Consider the following 12,031-nt stretch of genomic DNA (forward strand, 5'->3'; position numbering starts at 1 on the left):
TTATGATGGCATGTCACTCCGGAAATTATCTTTGTTATCGTTTTACCTCGCTCGGGACGAGCGGAACTAAGCTTGGGGATGCCGATACGTCTCCGACGTATCGATAATTTCTTATGTTCCATGCCACATTATTGATGTTATCTACATGTTTTATGCACACTTTATGTCATATTCGTGCATTTTCCGGAACTAACCTATTAACAAGATGCCGAAGTGCCGGTTCCTCGTTTTACGCCGTTTTTGGTTTCAGAAATCCTAGTAACGAAATATTCTCGAATCGGACGAAATCAAGACCCGGGTTCCTATTTTCACCGGAAGCATCCAGAACACCCGAGAGCCGCCGGAGGGGGCCCCGTGGGCCCCGGATGATAGGGTGGCGCGGCTCGGGCCCCGGCCGCGCCAGCCTATGGTGCCGCCGCCTCTTCGACCCTCCGACGCTGCCCTTCCGCCTATTTAAAGCCTCCGTCGAGAAAACCCCGATGCGAAGAACCACGATACGGAAAACCTTCCGAGCCGCCGCCATCGCGAAGCCAAGATCCGGGGGACAGGAGTCTCCGTTCCGGCACCCTGCCGGAGCGGGGAAGTGCCCCCGGAAGGCTTCTCCATCGACACCGCTGCCATCTCCACCGCCATCTTCATCACCGCTGCTGCTCCCATGAGGAGGAGTAGTTCTCCATCGAGGCTCGGGGCTGTACCGGTAGCTATGTGGTTCATCTCTCTCCCATGTACCTCAATACAATGATCTCATGAGCTGCTTTACATGATTGAGATTCATATGAGTTTGTATCACAATTTATCTATGTGCTACTCTAGCAAAGTTATTAAAGTAGTTCTATTCCTCCCGCATGTGTGTAAAGGTGACGGTGTGTGCACCGTGTTAGTACTTGGTTTATGCTATGATCATGATCTCTTGTAGATTGCGAAGTTAACTATTGCTATGATAATATTGATGTGATCTATTCCTCCTACATATGCATGAAGGTGACAGTGTGCATGCTATGCTAGTACTTGGTTTAGTCTCTTGATCTATCTTACACTAAAGGTTACTAAAATATGAGCATTATTGTGGAGCTTGTTAACTCCGGCATTGAGGGTTCGTGTAATCCTACGCAATGTGTTCATCATCCAACAAAAGTGTAGAGTATGCATTTATCTCGTTCTGTTATGTGATCAATGTTGAGAGTGTCCACTAGTGAAAGTGTAATCCCTAGGCCTTGTTCCTAAATACTTGCTGCGTTACTACTGCTTGTTTACTCGTTTCACCGTGTTACTATCGTCTGCAATACCACCACCATCAACTACACGCCCGCAAGCTATTTTCTCGGCACCGTTGCTACTGCTCATATATATTCATACCACCCGTATTTCACTATCTCTTCGCCGAACTAGTGCACCTATTAGGTGTGTTGGGGACACAAGAGACTTCTTGCTTTGTGGTTGCAGGGTTGCATGAGAGGGATATCTTTGACCTCTTCCTCCCTGAGTTCGATAAACCTTGGGTGATCCACTTAAGGGAAAACTTGCTGCTGTTCTACAAACCTCTGCTCTTGGAGGCCCAACACTGTCTACAGGAAAGGAGGGGGAACGTAGACATCAGCAACCCCTTCCCGTCAAACGGCGGTGGGGATGGAGAGGTGCTGCCTGACGGCTTCTCTCGGGAGTTGGGGAGTTGCTGGTGGGGGCACAGAGTGGCGCGGTCGTCGCTGGCCGAGGCCTGAGGATCTCCGTCGGGGGTTGATAAGGAGGAAGTACATCAACGACGCGGCTTTGGCGGGCACAACGGTGATTTGCGTCGTCGGGACGAAATCTAGGTCGTGAAGCCCGATCTTGACCAGATGGGTTCAGCCAGGGCGGGTGATGTGTGGTCTATGGCTGTCCTCGGGACGCCGTTGACTTGTAGCCTAGCGCTGGACCACCTCCTTCCTCTTCGGTTCCGTCAAGGAGACGACTAGCGGTGTGGGGGCCTGCCAGTATCGCGAATAAAGACGGTGGTCATAGGGTTTCTCTTGTGCAAAGATGAAGAACTACCCGAGGCTTGTCATTCTTGATCTGGCTGGAGTGTTGATTTCCGGAAGGCTCCACCGGAAAATGTAACGGTGCACATATTGCCTGGAGTTTGCTGGGTCGGGTGGTATTTGATCGTGCTCACCCATGCTTTTATTCCGACCGTTTGATTCTGGAGGGAGCGGCGCGAAGCTCTGTTATGTGTTGCCATCGGATGATATTCTGGTCCATGGTGAAATCAGAGGCTGAGAATATCATGCAGGCCAGATTGGACGACTAGCAATGGAGGTTAGAGTTTGTATGCTCTTGAGGAACTTGGTTGGTGTTCTTGGTTTTCGTAGCAGCAGTATGTAAGTGGGAGCGGTAGCACAGGTGAAATCTAGAATCTTACCATTCAGGGTGAAAATCCATGATCTGTCCTTAATTGGTTGTTCCCTTCTTGGATGCATCACTTTTGGAAAGCCTAAAGTTTATGTGATGTCTTGGTGGCGAATGTATTGTAGTTGCTAAGGCTGTAATACCGTAGCGGAGCTTTTTTTTTTAGTTTTCTTTTTGTTTTTTAGCTATGTGCATCCGTATACCATTTGATACCATTTGAGGTGTAATTAGTATCTCTCGATATTAATATATTTCTTTTATGAAAAATATATTCATCACACCTTGTTCATCACGGTCCTATGCTTGCTGCTCGCCGTTGCCTGACTGCCAGACCCTGCTCGCCTATACCCAGTGGCGGAGCGTGACCAAAAGTAGAGGGGGGGCCAAAAACTTTTGGCCGCCAAATCAATTCTTCATGCTAATTTTGCTGTAGTTTCCTTTGCAACATGGACATTTGATTTTTAAGCTTGAAAATGCAGCTTTCTTGATTTTAGGAATTTATATACTCCTTTCTTCTCTGAATATTTTACGTTTAGTTTTTATCCTAAGTTAAGCTTCATTACATTTGAACAACTTCTAAACAATATCAATATTTATGATACTAAATTAATATTATTGGTCATTATCTCAAAATTTTGCTTCAAGATACACTAATATGATGTCACATATTTTGATATTTTTTATATGAAGTTGGTCGAATTTTAATTTTTTTTATTAAAGGGAATAACTGAACGTATACTTATTGGAGGAAGTAGCAAGTAAGAGAGGGAAAATATTTTGTTTAGCCAATATCCATCGATGCCAAGCTGAGCAATTTCTTGATTTCCTGTAAAATTGACATACTAAGCGACTTGCCGGTTCATTTGTAAAAAATAAATAGAAGGATCAAGCCCAACATTAAATAGCCAGCAAGAAAAAAACTTCAACCATGAATCGATGACCCAATCCTCGAGGTTAAACAAAAAAATATCCACTTCTTTTTATATTGACGCTGCCCATCCCCATTCGATCAGACAGTCAATGCCGATTTAGCTAGCTACCCATTGCGCCGATGCAGGGAAGAGCTGGGTGAGATTTCAGGCCTCTTTCTCATGCTCCCTTTCCACGATTGCTGAGTATAGGAGAAAAAAGCTGCCAGTACTGCAGGAATGCCGATGCATAGTATACGTACGTATTTTGGAAGGGGGGGCTGTTGCCCAGTTTCGCCTCCAAGGCGCTCCGCCCATGCCTATACCCCGTGGTACATTGGTACGTACAGTCGTCCATGAATCTATGATGAAAAGTTTAGAGATGATGGCTTCTATTAGTATTGGGAGTGTCAAAGTCATTGCATCACATCTAGACATAAATCCAAAATTTGGTACACACGCTAAAGTAAAGGAATTAAGGAGCATTTTTTTGAAATCAATGATGAAGATGGGAAACTACAAATATTGGTTCGTATTTGAAGTAATAAACTAGAACGAATACAACTTGTTGTATTTTACTATTCATTTTGTCTTCATATCATAATATGACATCATGTAAGTGCTTAAAAAATATTTATAGACATCCCAGACTATGAGTATGTTAGTTGGATGTTAATTTTAATTATTTTACAAGGACAACTTGACAAAATATTTATATATTTATTGATATGTGTGTTCATATATATCCTTGGGACCCAGTCAACTTAGCCATATATAGGACCTCGCAAAATATAGAGCCGGCCCTACTTGCGGCGAAAATTACCAATGACTCAATGGTGTTTTTATTTCTATTCCAAGATTATTTTTGTAAATTTCTAGGATTGTTCTGGTTTTCTTTTTTGTGAAATGTATCCACAGACTAAAATTAAGATAACTCCAGGGCTCCTTCGAGACTCCTTTCCCGTTCAAAAAAATGGAAGAAGTAAACAATAGATTTTTAAACAGAAGGCACAAGTGCCCATCCTTAAATTAATAAAGCATCAAATGGCCAAGGTTTGTTACAAGGTGCTAACCCGCTTGCAACACAAGGAACATCAAAAGCACACAATAAATAAGAAAATAGCTTGTTGATGTCGAAGCCTCCTCTCGTAGCCACCAAAGAAGACGCAACACATGTCCGATGGAGCCACCTGCTGCCTTGAGGGAAGTAGTCGTCTGCAACATAGGTTGGGAGGGGCAGTACCAACAACCATTTCCAATGTCTAAGATGGATCACTTCCCTCTCGTCCTGGATCAAAGATCACCGAACCGTCAAACATTGGTACGCTCCCTGAGCTATGGAGAATGCACACCACAAGCCAAACCTGGCCAGAAACCACACACGCCTCGCCGAAGCTGATGAAGCCACCGAGGTTGTACTGCCACCTTCTAGGGGAGTCGCCGCGAAGAATGCAAACAGGGGCTACGATCGTTGATGAAAGAGCAGGTCACCGAGCGTGCTCGGGCAATACCACTACCAGCCGCCAAACACCACCACCGCCCTCAACTGGCAAATGTTCCCCAGGCGACGCCCCCAAGGGGGAATCGACGCCCATGGCGCCGACGTCACCCAATCCAGAGGATTTTGGGTTTTCACCCGGGAACATGGCCGGGGTGGGGAGAACCTGGGACCTCAACAGTGCCTCAAGAGGAATAACGGCGCCCCAGGACGCCGCCACTGCCATGGTAGTCTAGACAACCAGGCGTTTCCCCCGGTCCCGATCTCACACCACTGCCCCCCCCCCCGAACCGTCCCCAGATCCCTCAGGAGCCGACGACCAGCTCCGGTGGAGAAGAGAGCCAAAATGAGAGGAAAGAGCTGACCTTCCGATATGGTGGGTGGCCACCGGAGCAGCCACCACGCCACGACCGCCACCCACCACCGCCTTGCCACCCACGCGGCCAAGGACGATGGCGTGCACCCACGGATGCCGCTAGCCGCCATAGCCGACTTCGCCTCTCTACCCGAGGCTACCGCCCCGTCGCCCAAGAAGCCATGCCACCAGAAGTTGTGTCGTCGTTGTCGTCGCCCTTGAGGAAGAAGCCAACATCGTCGAGCTCGCCTCCTCCACCACGAGGAGCCGTCTCGCCGCGGCGCGTCGGCCCGCTGCGCGCCGCCGGCTCGTCACTGCAGATCTCCGCCGCCAAGATGGGAGAGCCCCGCGCCTCTGCCTCACGGGTGGGATCCCGGGATCCGCCGTCGGCACCGCACGGCCTTTGGCCGGCGGCTAATGCCGGTGGTGGCGGCGGAAGGGGGAGGGGAGAGGAGTTGCTGGGCTAGGGTTGGAATCGCTCGCCCAGTCGCCCGCGGGGAGCGACAGGGTCGGGCCGAAGCGTTTTCGAAGTAAACAATAGATACTCATGTTTCATAGCATCCTATTAAAAAACAAGTTTTATAGCATGAGATGGATAATCTGGAATGCCACATCTGTTTTATGCCTTTAATTTGATTCACAAGTTTACTTGACATGTATATGTAAACGCTTTGCACATTACTCTGTGGATCAGTTTAACAGTTTGCTCATTACGAGCCTCCATTACATACCATGCGTTATATTCCTTTTTTGAAAAGGGGAGGAGAGCCCCCCGTCTTCGCGCTAATCAATGCCACACAACCAATTTTATTGCATAGTTTCATAACTTTAGAGTTTATGCTTATATGGGTCACACAACGGAACAAAAGAAAAACAAGCCACCTATGCATTCTGTATTCTTCGAAAAAGCCGCTAGCGATCCTGGTTAGTGCTTTTCTAAACAAGTTGTGCTTAGTAATTATTAGCCATTCCTGCATCCAATCTGCTTACCCCCGTCGTACCGGTTTATTAGGGTATTATGCACTTTGAAAAAAGTTCAACCATTAATTTGGCAACAAATTATGATATACATACCGCACAAATTATGCCATTGGATTTATGTTTAAAAGAAATTTTCAATAGTATAACTTTCCTGGTATGTATCTTATATTTTTAAACTAATTAATGGTTAATTTTTTCTCGAAGTACGTAATACCCTAATAAACCGGTATGGGAGGAGTATTATGTGCATGGAATGCCACTTCGGACAAGATGTAAAAAAAAGCTTGCAAGTCCATCAAAATGACTCTTCTCTGTAATGATGGTAAATTGGCATGCAGGCAAAATATATGATAGATGTTGGGATGTGTTTATGCAGTAAATAAAATGTCCAAGCACAAAAACCGCTTCAACGTTGGTATTTATTATGGCATTTGCCAAAACCGCACCGAAGTAGATTTGACGGGACTGTTAAGAACGCTTTGTCCCGTCAAGAAAAACTAATCAGAGAAGAGTGAGTTTTATGCGACTTGAAAATACTATACTCCACACACACATATAGCAAAAGACCACGTACGGGCATATGTGTTAATTAGTACAATACGTAAATATCATGTTACACCATCTATTCTCCACACACATATCAAGCAAGTGCATATATCTATCTACGGGTCCTTATGGGAGGCTGCTAGCTTCGTACTTTTTTTTCGAAATGAGGAATGAAACCCTGATTTCTGCATTATGATGATGTACTTTTATTAAACAAACTGGCTTCGTGCTAGTATTAGTATATGCATGTCACTGCTGCTGCCCAGGTAAACCTGCTTCACCATCGAAACGATTTCTTCTGCCTTAGCTGAAAAGTACAAATCTTATCAGATCACGGAATGAACGGGTAGGCTCCTAGCTATAAACAAATTGGCAATTTGAAGAGAGAAAATTACGTCGTTGCTGCGGCCGCACTTCTTCTTGCGGCAGTTGGTAGACCTCGGAGGAAGCCGCGCATAGCACCTACAAATCAATAGCAGAGAAAAATCGGGTAATATGTCAGACCGAGATGGAGGAAATCGAGCATTTATACTATAGTCGCCCCTTGGTATATATGCACGTACTTTCGGCAGATCATCTTGGTCTCGTTGTGGCTGAGCGCAAGCGCTCGGAGGTTGGGATCGATTTTGGGGTAGACCCCCCGGCCAGGCCGGTAGCCGCCGCGGAGGCCGAGCACGAGGTGCAGCGTCGACTCCTTGCTGATGCCGTAGTCGGCAAGCGTTCGACCGTCCTCGGCCTCCAGCTGCTTCCCGGCGAAGACGAGAGACGGAAGATGATGCAGGTCGTCGTCGGCGGTGAGGATGGTTTCTTGCTTGTCCTGGATCTGGGCCTTGACGGCGTCGACCGTGTCGCTGCTGTCGACCTCGAGCGTGAGCGTCTCCCCGGTGATGGTCTTGACGAAGATCTGCATTGCCGTTGGGAGGTGGCGGTGCTGTGGTTTGTTGATCGACGAGCGCAGCCGAGAGGAGCGGCAGATGTACATATATAGCGATCGATTGATTGGAGGGGGCCGATACGAAACAGAGTAGGCCACGGTAACGAGGATACGGACGTGGTGGTCGCCACGGATACAGTCAGAAAATTCCGAACGTGTACGACACCAGCACCGTGTTCGCCACTCCGCCGCCGCCGGTCATGGTCTCGCATGGCGAGGTCATTGCGGTGCTGGGGGACGTCGCGCACATGACCGCGGGGGGGGGGGGTGCAGCAGATGGTTCTTCTTCAAAAGAATCTGTAGGTTTTTAGTATACTCGATTCTTCTTCAGATCACTAATTAGACGATAAATTCAGGCTATGGTTCACTGCATGTGTTCGCGGCTGGGCAGCGTGGCAACGTGAACTGGTGCTGATTAGGAGAGGAAGACAACCGATTCTACCATTCCGGGGCTTCAGCTAGAATGACGTGCAATCCAATCAAAATAATTAAGCACGAGGGCTTGCACTCCAAGGAAGCTAAAGCAAAAATCCCGAGTAAATATTTCACGGACGTTGTGTGGACTGCGGCGCCGGTCTCGTCAGATATTGATTTTCAGGAACTGTACCCAAACAGATTGAATCTCCTAAAGCTTTCGAAACAGTTCAAGGTACAGACCGATGCTATGCTGGCAAAAAAATTTCATAAGCTACTCACACGAAACCTGGCTCACCCTGGGCTAAATGGGTACTGAATGCGCATCTGAATGACAGAAACATGGGCGATGTTATCCCAGCTGCACGCGAGCTTGGACTGAAATTGACAGGCTGATCAAGTTGTATATAGAGGCTATATTAGTACATCTTGGTAATGGTATAAGGATAGCTTATGGCCCTTTTATATACAGTTCCCTGCAATTTACTCACGCATGCTCTAAGGCCGAATATTACAGAATGCAGAACTGAGATCGGTTGGGTGGTGTCTATTCGTCGTATTACACGGGAGAGGTCTAACAGAGAGCTTGAAGCGTTAATGGCCTTTCCAGATAACTGAAATTTGGAATCAGCAAGCATCAACAAGAGGGGTTGGCGGGGTAACTACTAATATACTATGAAAGCCGTTCCCAGCCATGAACTGAATGCCGTGATGGACTTGTTGGTGGTGCCGAAGGACCATTTCAGCCGGAGCAGCACTGAAGCACGGTCTAGAACACATTCAGTTTAGAATTATAGCACTTTAATATGTTGTAGACATCAAATATATATGAACATAAGTAACTTTTTCGATAAAATGAAGATAAATAACTACTGAATGGTATCCTGGTTCAACTTGGCAAAGCAATGGAACAATGCACCTAAGTTTAAGTGGATACAAGCAGTGAAGCACTTCTGACTCATTTGGCCTGGATTACATGGTTCACTGCATCAGTATGATAGTAGACGACCTTTTCATGATCCAGGTAATCTACATACAAAATACTTTACTCTGGCACAAAGAAGTAATGCAACCTTTAGATAGTTTCCTTATGCGGATTTCCCATACCACAACAACTGTAACTGCAAATCCGACACCAAATCCCAGTCCAGTAAAGAGAAACAGGATAACATCCACTTGGTCTCGGTCTGAATGATGTAACCCAGAGTTTGAGGCCGAGTTGTCACATTGCTTGGACAATGGAGGTCCACAAAGGCCATTGTTTCCCATGAAAGAGAGATTGGAGAATGTCTGGAAATGACGTGATCCTGGTATTCTTCCAACCAACCGATTGTAAGACAGGTTAAACACCGAGAGGAAGTCCAACCATGCTAATTGAACTGGAATCACTCCAGACAGGTCATTTGAAGAGAGGTCCAGTGACTCAAGTTGATGCAAGGCACCAAACTGAGATGGAATCATTCCAGTGAAGGCATTATTTGACAGGTTTAGCCCACATAACAGAACGAGCTCTCCAAATGACCGTGGAATGACGCCACTGAATCCATTACTTGAGGCATCAATGATTACAAGGGTCGTCAAAATCTTGGAAAATGTGACCATAGCAGCCGGAAACGGGGAACGGTGGTCCGTCCCACGTTCCGGATTCAGTGACCCGGAATCGGAGTCGGAAACGAGCTAAGATTCGGTACGATTCATCTCAGATTCGCGCCCCCAAATACAAGCTACGATTCAGTTCAGTATTATATCCCCAGCAGTTGATTAATCACCCACGGCTGTTGCTGGCGACCTTGAGCTTCAGAATTTCAACTTTAGATCCCAGTTCCTGACTACCTTGAGATTCAAGTACACCCATACCTCAAGCTAACAATTACGGTCTAATTCTGGATTGATATTCATACATTCTTGATCGTTCCACAGTATCGTTCCGGATTCGCCGTACCCAATCAAATGGGATCGCGTCCCCGATCAAGCGGGATCGATCCAGAGATGTATACCCCGTACGTTCCCTGGTTTTGACAGACACCGACTCCCGTACCCCGAATCCGTCCCCCGTTCCCACCGTTCCGGAAACATGGCAGCTATGAATGTGACAACTGAACCTTTGTATGTAATCTCAGTGGTGAACTGGTATTGGTCAACCTGCCTGTAGCCATTTTGCATAAACAATGTGTCGTTGGTAGATTTAGCCATCATGGATTTGAAACTTTTAAACCACTTGTTTGGCAATGTCCCAGTAAAATTGTTGGAAGCGAAAGATAAAATCCTCAGTTTCAAGAACTCACAATGGTTTTCTTTCTTCACTATTGTAGAAGGCCCCACATCGTTTTTTTTGGAGAGTATGCAATTCAGGTGTTGTCATGGTGGTGGATGTATTGCTGTTGTTAGGTCCGTGATACTGTAGCGGGACTTTTGTTTCTTAGTTTTCTTTTCCTTTTTTTGGCTGTGTGCATCCGTAGTGTCATTAGGGTGGTGCGTTGTTGCAGAGGCTGGGTGTAATTGGTATCTCTCGATATTAATATATTCCCTTTATCGAAAAAAGAAGGCTCCACATTTCCAAATAACTGATTTGACTTGAGGACAAGGACTTGAAGTTGAGGAAGCATACTCATCCAACATTTTTTCGATAAAGGATGCTTTATTACTTTTAGGAAAAGCAATTACATCCAGCCTCTGTATAACCAGCCGTTTATGAGTGTCAAGTCCAAAAAAGATGCCAAACTAAGAAAATCTAGGCGAAATACTCATCCAACATGGAAACGTATCATTAATCTGATTATTTCCAATATCCAAAACCTGCAAGCCTACGCAGGCAACTAGAGATCGTGGCAGTTCTCCTTCTATCCGGTTGTTGCTCAAATTTACTTCCTCCAGTGCACAATCTTCCTTGATATTATGCGGTAACTGTCCTTGAAGTTTATTTTCTTCCAAGTTCAATGATTGCAGGTAACTGGTATCCTCCATTAAACAAGATGGAATTGGGACACTCAAATAGTAGTTGTAAGAGAGATCAAGGAGCTCCAGGACCTTAGCATCACAAATCGACGATGGAATTTTTCCAGAGAGGATTTTTCTAGACGCACTCATATATATAGAAGATATAGCTCAGTCGAGAACCAAAATTAAGTGGGATAGATGAAAATTATTTGAGCAATCAAACAGACGGATGTGGGGGGCAGGTATAGGTAAGGGACCTTCCATTACGTTCGAACTGATATCAAGAAATAATCCAACACCTTGGAAACCAGAGCCATAACTTGCAGTACTGAGTTGGTTGTGTGATAAGTTCAGATTTTCCATTATGTCCCATTTTTCCCAAGCCCAATCAGGAATAGCACCGCGGATTTGATTATCTGATAGGTCAAGATTAGTGACCCCATCTGTATACCTCAAGAAATCAGGGAAGCTAGATATGTTACAAGAGGCTAGACCCAAAGAGCGGATTTCCCATGACGAATAAAACTCCCCATCTATCACGGAAATTCTATTGTTTGAGAGATTCAATGTGTGTAGATCTCGTAGTTTCTGGAATGAACTGAGGTCCACTGTACCGGTGAAGCTGTTTGATTGAAGATATAGCCTTCTTAGCAGGGTTAGACTGAGTAGTTGTGGAGGTATTGGACCAGAAAAGTTGCAATTGTATCTTTTTTTTCGATAAAGGGAATATATTAATATCAAGAAGATACCAATTACACCCAGCCTCTGCAACAACGCACCACCCTAATGGCACTACGGATGCACACAGCCAAAAAACAAGAAAAGAAAACTAAGAAACAAAAGTCCCGCTATAGTATCTCGGGCCTAACAACAGCAATACATCCACCGCCAAGACAACACCTGAATTACAGACTCCCCAATAACGACGCCTCCAAGAAGGGAACAGTGCTCAAACACCGTCGTCGCCCGATCAAAGATCTTAGGTTTTCACCCTGAAGATAGTCCCCACTCTCAAAACAATGCCTCCACCAAGAACATTGCTAGGCACAACCAATTAAGGCCAGACCTTGGGTTTT

At 45.8% G+C, this 12,031-nt stretch overlaps 2 protein-coding genes across 2 annotated transcripts; both read right to left on the reverse strand.

The window, feature by feature from the left end:
- Nucleotides 1-6,947: 6,947 nt before the first annotated feature.
- LOC124664668 (ubiquitin-60S ribosomal protein L40-like) lies at nt 6,948-7,580 on the reverse strand. The gene is made up of 3 exons (XM_047202131.1): nt 7,234-7,580; nt 7,066-7,132; nt 6,948-6,977 (listed from the first exon to the last, which is right to left on the reverse strand). The coding sequence occupies exons 1-3, from the start codon at nt 7,578-7,580 to the stop codon at nt 6,948-6,950; spliced, it is 444 nt and encodes a 147-aa protein (XP_047058087.1).
- Nucleotides 7,581-8,978: 1,398 nt separating this feature from the next.
- On the reverse strand, nt 8,979-10,828 carry LOC124668422 (receptor-like protein 19). Its single transcript, XM_047205567.1, has 4 exons — nt 10,774-10,828; nt 10,571-10,637; nt 10,108-10,340; nt 8,979-9,612 (listed from the first exon to the last, which is right to left on the reverse strand). The coding sequence occupies exons 2-4, from the start codon at nt 10,628-10,630 to the stop codon at nt 9,048-9,050; spliced, it is 858 nt and encodes a 285-aa protein (XP_047061523.1). The 5' UTR covers nt 10,631-10,637; nt 10,774-10,828; the 3' UTR covers nt 8,979-9,047.
- Nucleotides 10,829-12,031: the final 1,203 nt, after the last annotated feature.

The sequence above is a fragment of the Lolium rigidum genome, chromosome 6 (genome assembly GCF_022539505.1).
Source record: "Lolium rigidum isolate FL_2022 chromosome 6, APGP_CSIRO_Lrig_0.1, whole genome shotgun sequence".
Classification (NCBI taxonomy): Eukaryota; Viridiplantae; Streptophyta; class Magnoliopsida; order Poales; family Poaceae; genus Lolium; species Lolium rigidum.